The sequence below is a fragment of the Oryza brachyantha genome, chromosome 7 (assembly GCF_000231095.2).
Source record: "Oryza brachyantha chromosome 7, ObraRS2, whole genome shotgun sequence".
NCBI classification, from domain to species: Eukaryota; Viridiplantae; Streptophyta; class Magnoliopsida; order Poales; family Poaceae; genus Oryza; species Oryza brachyantha.
Genome location: NC_023169.2, coordinates 1,980,204 through 1,996,415, shown reverse-complemented (window position 1 = coordinate 1,996,415; position 16,212 = coordinate 1,980,204). Strand labels below are relative to the sequence as shown.

The 16,212-nt window shown below is 39.8% G+C and overlaps 3 protein-coding genes across 3 annotated transcripts; 1 reads left to right on the top strand and 2 right to left on the bottom strand.

Annotated features, from left to right (window-relative positions):
* Positions 1-2,922: 2,922 nt before the first annotated feature.
* LOC107304615 lies at positions 2,923-4,473 on the bottom strand. Its single transcript, XM_015839552.2, has 3 exons — positions 4,041-4,473; positions 3,564-3,810; positions 2,923-3,481 (listed from the first exon to the last, which is right to left on the bottom strand). Exons 1-3 carry the CDS (start codon positions 4,440-4,442, stop codon positions 3,462-3,464), a joined length of 669 nt encoding a protein of 222 aa, XP_015695038.1. The 5' UTR covers positions 4,443-4,473; the 3' UTR covers positions 2,923-3,461.
* Positions 4,474-5,543: 1,070 nt separating this feature from the next.
* On the bottom strand, positions 5,544-10,244 carry LOC102717729 (serine/threonine-protein kinase RIO1-like). The gene is made up of 12 exons (XM_006658234.3): positions 9,769-10,244; positions 9,339-9,467; positions 8,750-8,842; positions 8,490-8,569; positions 8,215-8,328; positions 7,931-8,004; positions 7,677-7,753; positions 6,958-7,041; positions 6,792-6,884; positions 6,608-6,715; positions 6,416-6,490; positions 5,544-6,159 (listed from the first exon to the last, which is right to left on the bottom strand). The coding sequence occupies exons 1-12, from the start codon at positions 10,135-10,137 to the stop codon at positions 5,740-5,742; spliced, it is 1,716 nt and encodes a 571-aa protein (XP_006658297.2). The 5' UTR covers positions 10,138-10,244; the 3' UTR covers positions 5,544-5,739.
* A 968-nt stretch (positions 10,245-11,212) lies between these two features.
* On the top strand, positions 11,213-12,173 carry LOC121055041 (myosin-binding protein 7-like). The gene has a single exon (XM_040526442.1). The coding sequence runs from the start codon at positions 11,260-11,262 to the stop codon at positions 12,115-12,117; it is 858 nt and encodes a 285-aa protein (XP_040382376.1). The 5' UTR covers positions 11,213-11,259; the 3' UTR covers positions 12,118-12,173.
* Positions 12,174-16,212: the final 4,039 nt, after the last annotated feature.

Genomic DNA, 16,212 nt, shown 5'->3' with positions numbered 1-16,212 from the left:
AAAGAAGAAGAAATCCAATAATAATCCACGGAATCAAATCAAAGACATAGATCGAACCACAAGGAAAATCACCACTGTCAATCTTCGACCGAGATGGACGCCGTCGATGGACTGAAGGACTATTTTCTCTTGGTGGATGGGAATGAACTTGTTGGTCGGAGAAAATAAGAAAAGCAATGACCAGGAAAAGGTCTTTTCTCGAGAAATAAGTTCATTTTGTTAGAGATATAATAGAGATACGTATAGATACGTTTGTTATATGAGATCATGGATTGAGAGATAGAGTCTGCGACCATGGGAGGATTGGGATCTTTCTTTTGCCGGCCCGGCCGATCCATGGACCGCAATCTGGAGCTGATGCCGACAACGGCCGGGGCTTCCCGCAGTGGACGATGAGATGATGACAATTCCCAGAGGGAATTTGGGGAACAGATTAGATTCGATCATTCATCAAAACCAAATTACAGGAGAACAAAGATAAAGCTAAAGAACATAAAATTGCAAATCTGGATAGCATCTTTATATCCTGAACTATTTGGAGGATCGCAAACTATACACCTTTTCATTTCCAGGGAGTTAAGGAATCCAATCTGTATGTCCATACTAAAATATGTAAAGGGAAAATTGGTGCCAGAAATTAGCAGATTGCCAGGTCCATTTCTTGAAGGGCATCTACCCAAGCTATCCTTGAACGGCTGCTAATCTTACCTTGTCCAGCTCTGTCACGATCAATTCCCAACTAGTTACTACACCAATCTACTCAATTCTTAAACTTCTCTTGGTTGCACCAACACATTAATCATCAAATGCCGCATATTTAGCATTCTTAAATCAGTAATCCGTTAGCCTTCACAGAGAACAATATACAAAGCAAAGAGAAATCTAAAGAATACTGGAGGGTACAATAAAAGGAAGAAAAGAGGACAAATTGTTCTTACCCCATGTATAACAATCGTCTCCCTCTTGTTGGTACTGAGGGCATTCACATCTGAAAAAGCATCATCATCACTTTACTACACCATACTACGTACTGCCATTAGTTTCACAATAATTCTGAAACATTATATGATTTCTCCTCGCTCATAAAATGAATAATGTACAATTTACCCAGAAACCCTATCCATCAAAGTACCAACAAGAATCCCTTATTTCTGACACAGCATATCTCCCATTTAAGATATCAAAGACCAGTGTGAATCATACTATACTGCTGGAGTAATTGCAAGGAGCACAATATAAAATTCATGAGATGTGTTTTGTCAAATCACAAGCATGGCAATTTTTTTTGGATCCCGAGCCCTGGTTTTTATAGAAAGCTAACGTAGATACAACAGAGGTTTCGCTGGGACGCTGTTGGAGATATAGATACATACAATTAGAGATAATAGAGTCTAATAGAAACTCTAGAGATAAAGATAAAATCCTAGAGAGATACGATAGAATATTTATCTTGTACTCCAAGTTTCTATCTCCTATGTACGTTATAAATAGATCCGTGAGGGCTAGTGCAATATACAACAGAATACAATAGATCACAACAGATCATAGATTTCTCTCCCATCCAATATTTTCCACATGGTATTAGAGCCTAGATTCTAATACCAGTCGTCGAAATTCGAGCCAATGCCGGCACGCCGACGGTAGCTCGCCGCCGGCGAGCCCATCCAACCGATTGGTGAAGCCTGCGCTTGGCGGCGAGATCGTGCAGCGGCAAGATCCCGCAGTTCAACCACGACGACGCCAGCCATCAACAAGATGCATGGCGATGACAGCAGCCGTGCATCGTCGATGCAAGATGGCAACGACGTCCTTGCATGGTTGATTTTCAAATAGTCAATTAGCTACCTAGCATCTACGTATTTAATTTTCTAGATTAGATTTTTCTCCAATAATTAGCATGAGATTAATTTCTCTTTAGCCACCATATATATCATCTATAGATTAGATTAGATTAGGTTAGTTTCTTCTAGCTACAAAATCCCTCAAACTCAAGCGGCAGAAGCAGAAGTGTGGCGACATCGATCAACCAACAAGCAAGCACTACATCAAGCAGTTGACGTCTTCACCGAGTCTCCACATCCGCCATCAACATACACTAAAGTAACATCGCCGATGGTCTACATCAACATGGGAACAACATGACGCCGCTACGTCCACAACGATAGACATTCATCTCGCGTCCTTTGACAGAAATCTCTGCAAGACGCTTTATCGACGTCGGCATCGACCGCGTCATCTACAACGGGAAAAGACTGCATCAACCTGGCATCACTACGGTGGTGACCTACTACACGACGTACGGAGTACAACCAAAAATTGGTGACCCAACGTCAACAGCGTTCTCTAACATCTGCAAGATGACCCAAGGGCATCCTCTGACATATGCAAGACGCTTTCAATGGCATCCTCTGACATTTGCAAGGTGCCTCATCTATAATCGCAGCTCGTCTTTAAATTTTTTTCGCCTTCGGCTATATGCGGCTACATCAAAACGACCACGGCTGTCACATGATTGGCTACCTCAACAAAAATTACAACAAATCATTCTAGACAACTCCAGTCAAAAGCGTCCGTGTCATCGCTCTCATCCATGACACTCCCGCTACGACTGCGGGACGGAATAGAAGAGAGAGAGACAAGGGACGACACACAGGGGGACGCAGTCACCAAGGTGGAGGACCGAGACGACACAGAAAAAGACGCGGTCACCAAAGTGGAGGACTATCCATCAGAGATGCAATCAATGATGGAGAAACAAAGAAGAAAAGACGATGAAACACAAGATTTCAAATCCAATCGTAATCATTCGTTTCGCTCCCGTTACGACTGAGGGGGAATGTTGGAGATATAGATACATACAGTTAGAGATAACAGAGTCTAATAGAAACTCTAGAGATAAAGATAAAATCCTAGAGAGATACGATAGAATATTTATCTTTTACCCTAAGTTTCTATCTCCTATGTACGCTATAAATAGATCCGTGAGGGCTAGTGCAATATACAACAGAATACAATAGATCACAGCAGATCATAGATTTCTCTCCCATCCAATATTTTCCACAGACACCAGCAAGTAAGCAAAGGTGATATCCTAAACTTCCATGCAGCTCACCAGTCACCACACTAGAAACAACCCAGCAGGCCTAAAACAGAAGAGCCTAGACTCCACAACAAGACTAACAGAACAACATCTAAACAACAGCAGGACAAACCAAAGTTGGAAATAAGCTGCGTAGCAGCGGAACCCACCAATTATCATACTCCAACCAGGGACATGCAAAGTTTTTCTCACAAATCACAAGCATGGTATTCGCAGTTCACAGTACCAGAATTCCATAGAAACCATTTGGAGCAACAATTGCGAGGACATAAAGCTAATAATGCTAGCTACTATGTAGTCCATGTGGCTTTCCTAAGCAACATATTTCCTTGGAAGCTGTAGATGTAGTTCACATCAGAAGCTAAAACTTGGGGTTGTAATCTGTAACCATGAAAAACAGAAGATTATTAGATTCGTGGCCTCACAGGGAACATAAAACAATTAAAACGAACATGTGACACACCAGCATATCCTGCTCCAAGTGTGCCCATATTGTTCAGTGCATCTGCGCGTAGATGAGACAGAGAGTCTTGAATCGACTCGGATAGATTCTTGAGAAGCTCCCTCTTCTCCTGCAGCAGTGAGAGATTGAACCTCCAGTAAGCCTTCTGCGCGACCACGTCTGCCGCCCTCGATGCTGTGAGATCAATTGTTTCGAGCTTGATCCTCTTGAAGGAAGGCTCCATTGGAGTTGGAATCGGGGACTCGCGCTGAAGCATGTTCAAATAAATATAAATGCACTTGTACAAATTGTCTTTGAATTGAAAAATTACAGCCAATTTGATACCCTGAAAACTATATATGGCAGCAAATCTAAACCCACCTACCCCCTCAAACACCTTGGTATGGAAGGCAAACTGAGAACCAAAAACTAACAATAACAACAAATCAACAAACAGCAGCAAATCAAAATCAATAATCACAAATGTAGCCACCATACCGGATAGAAGCACCGGTCCTTGACCCGATTTCTCTTCCTGTGCGGCGGGCCGAGACGTGGCACGGCATCGTCGCCGGCGTCGAGCTTCTCCTGGATGCTGTCGATGAGCACTTCGACTTCCTTCATCTGCCCACGGATCTCCTTCCCCCATTCCCTCATGAGGTTCAAACCGTACTTCACACCAATTTCTGCGTCCTTCTTCCGCTCGAGCAGCTCTGGGTTGCCGATGGTGACGCCGCCGTTGCCAGGTGGACCGGTTCTCCTCTTGATGCGAGATGCCACGAAGAAGATGAAACCCGACCTCCCGGACGCGACGATCTCCTCCAGTGACGACACCTCCTTGCGGTTGGAGAGAACCCGCAGCGCCCTCTCCGCCGGAGAAGAGGGGACGGGGGCCGCCATCGTCGTCGTCGGAGAGGAAGCGGCTGGGGAGGGAGAGAACGGAGGGGGAGAGAAATGACGGTGAGGTGGCGTAGGGGAGGTCTGGGGTTTTTATAGAGGGAAAATTAGGTTATTCCCCTCTAATTATATGTTAATTAAACAAATGCCCTTTTGTTAGATAGTTAATAATCTAATATTAATATTCTCAGTCAGCAAACATGTTTTAACCAAAATGGCTCATATTAATGTACTACTAGTATACTCCATTTGGTTACATAATTATTATTGTTTTGGACTATGTTGTGGTCAAACTTTTAATACTTCAACTATTAATTACATTTTAAAATACTCACTTTGAAAATACTATGGCAAGATATATAAATTAATTATAAAGACATTTTAATAAAAGTGATTAGTTTTATTTTTTATATTTTTTAATTAAAAATTACAGTTAAATATATATTTAGAAGACTTATTGTTATCCAAAACGATAAGAATTGTCAAATTAGAAGGATTATTTACTCTAATAATGAATTTTTAGCCTTATAGACTAATTATTACATGTCTCCATCTTACTGTATAAGTTACATTAGATTTGTCCTAAGTCAAAATCAAGTTTGATTAAATTTATGGAAAGATATAACAGCATTTTCTGATATAAAATATTTAATGTAATTAATTTGATGTTGTGGATGTTAATATTATTTTCTATAAACTTAGTTAAATTTAAATAGGTTTGAGTTAGGACGAACTTACAATGACTTGAAATTGAAACAGGGGCATTCACTTGTGTCTTCTACACGCTGATTTGCCTGTATGAACATTCTCTCACTACACATGCCGCTTCTGAGTGAACCCCGAACATTTCTTCATTTTTCTTTACATTTCAAATGCCGTGAACATTTCATCTTCCAAAAGTTTCAGGTCCTCACAATAATTAATAGAAATCAAGTCATTATCACGGGTACAGAATGCCATAATGCTCCAAGACCTGATGCTGGAGAACAAAACAGTCTGGGTCACTGAAACCAGAATACAAAGGGGACAACTTATCTGCCGTAGTAAGTGTAAAGGCATAGCAGCAAAGCGTTGGACAAATTTAAAGCGAGCAGAGAGCTGACATATAAAAACAGTTTGGATTTCATAAGAGTTCCACGACAGAATGGAGTACACTCAATTTGAAACCTTTTCTTCCCGTTGAATTACATTCGTAAAGGCCATCTCACGTCTAAACTAAAAGGCTACGATAACTGAAAGTAGGTATTTTTATAACTAATTTAACTTGACGGTATTGACCATTGGTTGACACACAGATTGACTACCGCTTGCACTTGGCTTTTGCCATCTTCTTCCTCTTCTTCTTCTCAGCCTTTGGGATCTTTGTCTTGCGAGCCTCTCTCTTTTCTTCCTTTACTTTCTTTTTGTTTTCCTTCCGAGCAGCCTTCCTCTCCTCAGGTCCCACCTTGGAAGTCTCATGCCATGAACCATCTTCATCAGAACTAGTGCAACATTCACTATCTTCTGATTCAGATTCCTCATTATTATCCAATGGTTCTTCTAGTTGTGGTTGCGGTTGCGGTTGGGGTTGGTTTTTGGGAGGCTCATTTCTGTTCCGCACAAATCCTAACAATGGTTGGTCATAGAGCTTATCTGCTGTTGGTTCATAAGCCAAGGATGGGCGTTGCATCATTGACATGTTGACAATATCTGCTTCGCATTGTTTCACATAATCCAGTGTCTGCATGGAATCAAGCATCAATAATTCAACCATACACCATGCAGCAGCACAAACATTAAAAAGAAATAAAATAAACACCATAAGGTGCAAGAGCCAAATGCCTGGTAAAGATGGTACATCATGTACTGTAAAGCAAAAACATGTAGAATCAACAATAAATGGAGCATATGAATGACCGATGAGTAACATAACATGTAGCAAATAGAGATATTTTTGGCAAAACTGTAAAAATGGCATTAGCTTACATCATTCTTACCTGAACCAAGACTGTTGGGGTAATTTCATCTTCGTCTGCAACCATCTCTCCATTTTCCAACATCTTTTGCTGAATCTGACATCACAACAAAATTGTTAACCTATCGGACATTCTGCTCATTATAAGCATGATGATGGCACATATAGAACTCAGTGGATATAGAATGACTGGAAGGTGATATTGTGAAAATACCTTTTCCAAGTAATCATCAACATCTTCATCAGCAATATTTTGATCAATCACAAAATTAAATAGCTCTTTTACTGACATAACAGCAACACCACGTTTTTTAAAGAAGTCCTGCATACAGCATCATATGCATTTGAACATCATAATCTATGAATGTCTATGTTTGATCCAGTCATCATCTACTCACAGTAACATGCAAGCAATCTTCCTTCAAGAACTCCAACGCTGAAGGATGATCAAGGTCAACAGATTGTGAAACATCAATGATATACAAGTGTCCCTATACAATGGGGAATAAATCAGAACCATTTATCGGATGATGTTAAAAATATTAATTAGCAGAGTTCAACTACCTCAAAATAAAGAATGTTGTATTCACTCAGATCTCCATGGACAAGTTTGCATTTTTGGTAGAGTGTCCGCATTGTCGTAATTAACTGAAAAAAGAAGTTTCATAGGGGAAAACTGAAGACGTTACACACACAAAAATACACTAAATAATTACCTTATAAAAAATAATAAGTAGATATTGCAGGAGTACTTATGCTCCTGTTGTTCTAGAGGTAACTCAGGTAAGACCTCAATCTACCGAACATTTCTGAAATACTTTAATGGTAAATATACAGTAGTGTTCATGGATGTGAGAAAATGAAGGATCGCTGCTAGGATATCTGGGGGAGGGTTTTCACATGTGAACATTATCACCACATGTTGCATGATAGTGCATCAAAAAGAATTGGTCATTTAATTAAGTTCAAACCAAAAAAACAATCATGTGAAGAGCCTTGTTTTCAGTTGTCACATTATAGCATTTACATTAATATATGGTTATTATCTACATGGATACAAATAATCCTTTCTACATGACATCATGACAGGATGTGGAGAATTGAACGTCAATGTGAATATCAGACACAGTTGATGCCAGCAACGCATAGAAATTGCCGTGCATGGATACAGCAAGTTTTCTATCCTGGGTTAGAAATGTGATAAGGGTAGACAAACCAATTATAGATTTATAGTTAATACGAACCACAAAATTTTCTTTATTTACTCATGATATGTCATGTACCTCAAGATAACTTATACGCAACTTGTCATCAGATAAATCAGCATCCTTGAGACGAGGAGCAGCCCAACCTCCTTTTCCTGAAGGAGAACCAAATCAAATTATAAGATGTCAGCTACTGATAATTCCATAGAAAGTACTATATATGAGCTATTCTGCAAGCAATGTAATATGTTACTGGACAGATACTAGTGAATGATATACCATTTTTACATAAGTTGACAAGCAACCAAGACAAATGTTAACATAGGTATTACCAATAAATTCCATCACCAGCACATGAAGCCTCAAGAGCAATGGTACTGGGCATCGGATTCCAGCTGCTTTAACTCTGAGCAACGGTAACAATAAACATATGAAATTCAAATGTTAGAATTTAATGGACTAACAGATAAGCTAAATTAAAACAGAACAGAAATAACTTGTCTCTAAATGGATCTCTTTATTACATAAAACAATTCAATGCAACAGAAGAATCCGGTTGATACAAGAAAGTTATTAGATTAAAGCGTGACTGATGCAAAAATGAGAATAATCCCACCGTAAAAGATTTCTCATCTCCTTTTCAGCCCAGGTCTTCACCATTTTCCGCGGATTATGCTTGCAGTAACCATGTCTAAAGCGGTAATCTCCTTGGACATATCGGTCTCTATCCCTGAAAGAAGAGAATGATGTAGTGTGTTCACATGCAAGTCTTTTTCAGAACAAAGTACTTTTACTAGCACTGGAAAATACAGAACACATCCATAATCAGCATATCTGTGGTAGCTGTCAACAAGTATCCAGTTACAGAAAAATACGTAGATAGATCTATACTTAAAAACAAGGACAGATGTTTTATAGATTTTGATTGCAAGCTCCTGGCCATCTGCTTTTGATGCGTGATAAACATTTGCCTGCATAGAGAAAGGAAAATTTCAACTTGCAGTTTAGGCCACATTCTCTATCTTTTCTATATAGTTAAAGTAGTTCTATATTATGTATAAAATATCAAACGGTTTTGTAATCCACATATGAAAGGGTATTGATAAGTAGCAGAAAGCGATTTCAGACATGGAGTGCAACTTAAAAAATACCTCTTTCCCTGTAGAAATGCAACCATTTATGGTATTAAAATTGCCACGATTCAACATCTTGAACAAAACCATTCGTGTTCTTGGATCAATAGCCTGTATGTGAACAGACAAAAGCCCATAATGAACAGTATATAAAGGAGAAATGAGAACATGAGATAATATGCTAGTTATCGACGTTATAGCAAATGCACTAGACATGAAGGGAAGTGTTGTTCAAGCTTATACAAAAACCTACTTTCTTCCAACCTTATGAACACAACAGTCCATAAGAGATACAGTTAGGAATTTCCTAATCCTACCAAAGTAGAGTACATTACAGAGATTTTCTTGTATGATATAGTATAGATTCTTAACCATGGACAGCTAAACAAAGTGTTAATTAATACGTAACGTCCTTAGTTCTTGTACACATAATAAGGGTAGAAACTTTTGAGCCAGGCACCTGCCTCTTAACAGGAGGGCAAACTAGAATGAATAGAGATGGATTCGTTTGTAGTTTGCTATTGAACACAGAAGGGAGAAGAAGTCCAGAACATAGTAAATTTAAAGCACAGTGACATGAATACAGCCTACCGGGAAATGTACATACCTGTTCTACTGTAGCACGGTCAGCCTTCTCTGTGTTCCTTGTTTTCCCAATTGCTGTCTCCCTTATGCTGTCCCTTATCGCAGTCGTCACTGAATTTGACATCCCCACATTCATCCTACCTTCCCACTCCTGTAAAATTCAAAATTCACCACATTGAATTTCAGCACAATTTCACCACACGTGCGAGCGCACATATGGGACGCGGTTTATTTTTACTGCAAAGTTACATGAAATAAAATTGACCAATACTAGGATTCTAGGATAATAAACTCCAAAATTTATAACGTCATTACATAAACTAATCCCTTGCTAAATGAATTGTGCCACTCGTCATCACCACAGTATCAGGTCCAGTAAGAAATTCAGGTGTCCAACCAACAGAGAGCACGAAGCACAACCTACTTCGAGTCAATTTGGTTTTGGTGCATACCTCCAGTGGCGTGGCGCGGATGTGCGAGGCGAGTTTCTGGGTGCGGTTGGAGATCGGCTGGAAGGGGCGTGACAGCACCCCTCCATGCGCGTTCGGCCTCCGCGCCGCGGCGGCGCCTGCTGCGGCCGTGAAGGAGGTGGCGGGCCGGCCCGTACCATCGTGGCCCTCCACGGCATCCAGCCAATCTAGAGCGTCGCCCACGTCGGAGTCGGACCACTCCCCTTCATCCTCCTCCTCCTCCTCCACATCCACCGCCTCCTCCTTACTCTTGACCTCCTCGACTGGAACTGTCATCGCTCCCTCCTCGTCGGCGTCGGCGAAGCGGCTATCCACCTCATGAAGGTAGACGGCGGTGGCGGCGGTCGCCATGGTTGCAGCCAGTGGCGTGGCCGGCTGGCCTGGGCGTCGGGCGACGGGCGACGGGCGGCGGGGCGCAGCCGCAGGAGGAGAGGGCGGCGTTGGGCGAGGTAAGGAGGGAGGGAGAGTCGGCGAGAGCAAGAGGTACTACTGGGCTGCAGGCAGCAAACCCTAGGTAGGTAGCTCTTCTCTTTCTACTGGGCTGGGGGTTCCTGGGCCGATTTTGGTAGTCACAGGCCCACACGATTACCCTGCCTATACCGTACGTTATCTCAGCTCTCAGCTGGAATAAGTTCACCTGTCGCCCTTCAACTTTACTTGAGTTCCTGGGCCGATTTTGGGTAGTCACGGGCACACACGGACAACCTTACCTGCACAGGACAGGACAGCACAGCCACACCAATTCCAAAGCCGAAATTTGCTTGGCTCAAATTGTACCGCTGATTTGTACTGGATATTCAATTTTACGTATTTTGGTCCCAGAAAACAATAAACTATACTCACTCCTGTTGTTTCTGATAGATGGCGGCCTTAAATTTTTGGCATATGTTTAATCGTTTGACTTGTTTAAAAATTTTATCCAAATATGCAAAGATACAAGTTGTATTTAAAATATATTTAATGAAAATCAAAACACATCAAAATAAATAATCAAATACTCCCTCCGTATTTTTATATATGACGCCGTTGACTTTTAGATTCATATTTAATCATTCGTCTTATTCAAAATTTATATCTAAATATGCAAAATTATAAGACATACTTAAAGTTTTTATAATAATAAATAATATATAAAATAATTAATAATTAAATAATTTTTTTAAATAAAACGAACGGTAAAAGTCAAATACCTCGTATAAAAAATACGGAGGGAACGTGGGTATAAAAATCAACCACGCCGTCTCTTAAAAACTAAAAAACAAACTAAACCAACTCAATTTACCTGCATTCCATCGACCTTCTCCTATCGCATAAACATAAACGCGTGTATTAACAAATTAATTAAATTAATATCGTTGGTTTATACACCTAATAATCCATCCAGTTAATTTAATCCAAGCCCAATCTGTCCAAAAGCTCGCGCTCACGCGCGCGCGTCGGCCGGCGGCCACCGGCGTTCTCTTCCACGCTCCCATGGATCCCGTCGCCGCCACATCCTCGGCGTCCTCGTGGCGCCGGTCGGTGAGGTGTCGCGCGCCGGAGGCGGAGGAGGAGAGGGAGCTTGGGCGGAGGGTGGATGAGATGGAGACGACGGTGGAGCGGCTGCGGGCGGAGAAGGAGGAGGCCGAGGCGGAGGAGGGGGAGCTGCGCGCAGAGCTTGAGGCCGAGCGCGCCGCGGCGGAGACGGCGGCGAGCGAGGCGATGCTGATGATCGAGCGGCTGCAGCGGGACAAGGCGGCCGCGCTCGTGGAGGCCCGCCAGTTCCGCCGCCTCGCCGAGGGCCGCGCCGACCGCGACCGCGTGATGCAGGACGAGCTCGCGTCCGTCTCCGCGCTCGCCGCCTCCTACCTCTCCCTCCTCCGCGCCCACGGCGTCGACCCCGAAGACGACGACGACGACGGAAACAACCAGAAGGAGCAGCCTCCCGTCGAACACCCGGACGCGGAGGAAGAAGAGGAGAGCCGCGGCAGCTGCGGCGACTCGGATTTCAAGGACAAGGTGGTCGTCGCGCGAGCATCGCCGTCGCTGCCTCCACAGGAGAAGGTGTTCGACCACACGGCACACGTGAAGCGCGCGGCAGCGACGGCGGCCGGGAATCGCGCCGCCGATATGTCGGAGAATCTGCACGGGAGAGTGGAGGCGCTCGAGGCGGACTGGACGGCAATGCGCAGGGAGGTCGCGGCGCTACGAGCGGAGCGCGCGCAGGCGGTGCTGGCGAGGGAGGTGGCGCGGAGGCTGCTGTGCCGGGAGACGGCGCCGCAGAAGCCGCGCTTCTCGGTGCTCGCCATTTGCAAGGTAGTAGCAGAATATTTTTCGCAAATCTGGCGATAGCTTTGAGCTCCTGCTTGGTTTTGTTAATTAATGTTACGAACAATGCACTTGCTGTGGCTTCAAAATGGATAAAATTTGTTCAAATTTGGTCTGATTTCATTCTGCCTGTTAGTATTCTCCATGGTGTGCGCTTTATGATTATGCGCATTTATCATTTTGTGATTTGCACGCTGTTGATCGACAGAACTAGAGCAAAAAGTCCAAAAACTGTTAGTATTTCTACTTGCTTTTATTAACTATGATTTTTCTGTTGATTATTAGAGTGTTAAGTATAGAATATTAGAGTGGTTAACTGAACGCAATTTCCACTCACTTGACTCGATGCTATAGACGTGTTGACTGTCAAGATTTTAGTGGACTTATTACAAATTGCATAAGTGATATCACAGTTGAAGAGGCTCATAGTGATTAACTGATTATTCGTGTTGTTTAGTTCATCACTTGTATACTAATGCTGACTTGCTGAGTCGTAGCTTTTGACATAATATGAGTAGGTTCAAGAAATACTAGAACATTATGCATTTTGGGTAATAGTTTTTTCCTGAGATTGTTTCATTTTTTGTTCAATGCAATACCTCATGGATTTTCTGAACAAGTCTTATAGTCGTAGCCTTATGCAAGTACGGTTCATTTTACAGTGGATATCCTTTTAGGAGTTCAAGGCCTTGAAATTCTCTGTTGCTGCTAATTTTGAAATGTTCAACATATTTGGTGGAATATGATGCTTTGTTACTGTACAAAATTGTTTTTCTGAATTTTTCAGTTCACTGGTTTGGTTAAAACAGGTTAGGTGTTCAATGTTCAGAGCTTCATGAGTTCAAAGTATAACTGGCAATTCCAGTGAAATGTCTTACTATGCTATTTTCAATTCTACTATGCAAAAATTCCAATGTCTCACTATGTTCCTTTTCTGCGGGGGTGATAGTTTTTTTTTTCATAAAAATGTCAAACGATATATTTGTAAACAAAAATAATTTATAAATAAATGTTTTATATGCGTATTCATAGCTATCTAAAAGCTAAGACTGAAAATAAAAGTCAGTGAAAAAATCTCAAAATCAACTCTAGATTTAAAATTTAAAATTCAAATTTTTGCTTATAAGCATAAACAAAAAAGAAAAAAATGGAGGCGCATATATTCCCATCTCAGTAATGCAATCACATTTTTGTTTCATCATCCACAATCCCATTAAGTCAGTTTCACTTTTACAGTGGATGTCCTTAATTAACAATCTTGAGGAGAAAATAGTTGTCTGCAGCCAGATAAGAACATCGTGTGAGCTGTGTGTGACTGCTCTTTCTCTGTTAGGCTGTTACTCTGTACTTTGTATGTGACTCATACCATATACTATCTCCGTTTCATATTATAAGATTTTCTAGCATTATCTAAATTTACCAATTGATGAATGTATATAATTTATATATATGTTTAGATTTATTAGTATCTATATAAATCTAGGCAAGACTAGAAAGTTTTAATTAGTAAAACAAAATTTTGAAATCTAAGGTTAACGTTTGGCCTTATCGACTACTACTTTGTCCCAAAATAAAAGAATTTCTGAGTTTTTTCCGTTGAGTATTTGACAATCCGTCTTATTTGGAAAATTTATTAAAAAATAAAAAAATAGTCACATATAAAGTTCTATTCATTCTATTCATGTTTATCATGTAATAACAATAAAAATATTAATCATAAAAAAAATTAAATAAGACGAAAGTCAAAATTTCTGTAAATTCGTTTAATTGACAAATCCATCGCTCTGCATCGATGCCGCCGACGTCTGCCCAGGACACACATGTAGCTACAATCAGGGTTTCTTCTGCCGTGAGTATGGGGTTACCGAACTTGTGAAGATAAGATTCTGGTAACCCGCTTCCATTTAACATGAGTAACTAATACATGGACCATTAGGTGTAGAGTCTATATATCACACATTTCAAGTTAATTAGAGTTAAAATAGTAGTTTGACAGAATATCCCCTTCCCTGCGGTGGTAACCGCTGCAAACCATTAGAAACCAATAAAAATTATCAAAATTCAAAATATTGTTAAATTGTTTGAATTTAGTGTGGCTATAGCGGCATTACCGTTATCGTACCTTGGTGGTAACACAGACGGTTTTTTTTTTTTGAAGACAAACACAGACGGGTTGAGAAAAACACTAGCTACAACTAACGTATGATGCAGTTCAAGTGACCGATTTCAGAAAACAATACACAAGTACCAAACTATACTTATGTAGTTTTCTAAAGTATGCCTTATCAACTTATCAAATAGCTAGTGTAGCTAGGGTCACAAAACTAATGGAAACCAGTCCACTCGGTTTTCTTGTCAAGTTTTAAAAATTTTGAACTGGATTTTAATTTTTTGTTGTTGTTGTTTTTTGTCAATTTATTTTACGATTACTATAATCTACACTATTGTGCTAGATTACTACACGATGAAGTATGTAATAAATAGCAAGATGTGTAATCACTCTAAAGTAACCAAGGGTGGGAGGACTTTAGTCACCCAGTAATTTGAAAAACAAGTTTCCTTAGAAGAGTTTACCAAATTATAGTAATATAAACGGTATATTATCATAAGTTATCAGAATAGTCTAATTGCTTGTTTTAGATTATTGTAATTGCAAACTAAAACAAACATGATATAGATTTATACGTAATCATGACACGACACATAATTATCAATTATAATTTATTATCTTCATCCCATAATAAGCACATCAAATGTATTTAACTACTCCCTCCGTTTTATAACGTAAGATGTTTGACTTTTTTGTTTACAATTTTTTACCATTTGTCTTATTCAAAAAATTGTGGAAATGTCATTTATTTTGCTTGTGACTTACTTTATTATAAAAAAAACTTTAGGCATAAATTGTCATTTTTTATATTTGTGCTAAATTTTTGAATAAGACGAATGATCAAACGTTGCAATCAGAAAAGTTAAACATCTTAGATTATGAAAAGAAGGTAACGGAGGTATTGATGTTCGATTTTTTTGTTGCAATATTTGATCATTCTTCTTATTCAAAAAATTATGGAAATATTATTTATTTTGCTTGTGACTTATTTTATTATCAAAAGAATTTTAGGCACGACTTGTCATTTTTTATATTTATACTAAATTTTTAAATAAGACGAATGGTCAAATGTTGCAATTAAAAAGTCAAACATCTTACATCATGAATTATTTATTACAAGACATATGTGGAAGCAAGAAAAGTTTAGTACAAATAGTGTTTTCTTATGACCTGTTTAGTTGTCAAAATTTTTTGGCAAAAATTCACGTCAAACGTTTGACCGGATGTCGAAAGGGATTTTCAGAAATGAATGAAAAAACAAATTTCAGATTTCGCCTGGAAACCCCGAGACAAATCTTTTGAGCCTAATTAATCCGTTTAGCATAGGTTGGTTACTGTAGCACATATGACTAATCATGTCCTAATTAGGCTTAAAATGTTCGTCTCACGATTTTCACATAGCTGTGTAATTAGTTTTAATATTCATGTATGTTTAATGTTTTATTTAGATATTCAAAGATTCGATTTAATGTTTTTGAAAAAAGTTTTTAGGAAATAAACATGGCCTTAGTTGAATTCACGTGCAATAAAAAGCATTTGAACAGGACGGAGCAGCAGTAGCCATCAAATTTGTTTTGGCCCGGATGGCGCCACGCAGCGTTTGCAGGCACCTGAAAACTGTGTTCATGCTGCTGTGCGTACGAGGCAAGCAGGCGCATGGCCTTACGTTCACAGGAGCCGCACCACCCACCGACGCGGCGGATATCGTGACACGCTGCGAACTAACGCTCATTGGCGCAACCAGATACTGCATTCAAACACGTGTAAAATGTCACTGAGTCACTAAATATTTAACATTAATGATTTTTTTATATAAGTTTAACTATTCATCTTATTTAATTTTTTATAAAATATAAAAAGCTATATATATACATAAAAGTATATTTGATAATAAATAAAATAATATAAAATAATTAATAATTATATAATTTTTAAATAAAACGAATGTTTAAACGTGTATAAAAAATGACGTTAACAGTTTAGAGACGAAGGGAGTATAAAATGACGCA

Excerpts from the sequence above, each read along its gene's own strand:
- LOC102717729 (XM_006658234.3), bottom strand. The coding sequence starts at position 10,137 with ATGGCGACCGCCGCCACCGCCGTCTACCTTCATGAGGTGGATAGCCGC. Across the intron at positions 8,005-8,214 it reads GAGATGAGAAATCTTTTACG|AGTTAAAGCAGCTGGAATCC; the intron begins GTGGGATTATTC and ends ACCGTTGCTCAG. Across the intron at positions 7,754-7,930 it reads GCTGGTGATGGAATTTATTG|GAAAAGGAGGTTGGGCTGCT; the intron begins GTAATACCTATG and ends GTTCTCCTTCAG.
- LOC121055041 (XM_040526442.1), top strand. The coding sequence starts at position 11,260 with ATGGATCCCGTCGCCGCCACATCCTCGGCGTCCTCGTGGCGCCGGTCG.
- LOC107304615 (XM_015839552.2), bottom strand. The coding sequence starts at position 4,442 with ATGGCGGCCCCCGTCCCCTCTTCTCCGGCGGAGAGGGCGCTGCGGGTT. Across the intron at positions 3,811-4,040 it reads AGGACCGGTGCTTCTATCCG|CGCGAGTCCCCGATTCCAAC; the intron begins GTATGGTGGCTA and ends AACATGCTTCAG. Across the intron at positions 3,482-3,563 it reads ACTTGGAGCAGGATATGCTG|ATTACAACCCCAAGTTTTAG; the intron begins GTGTGTCACATG and ends TCATGGTTACAG.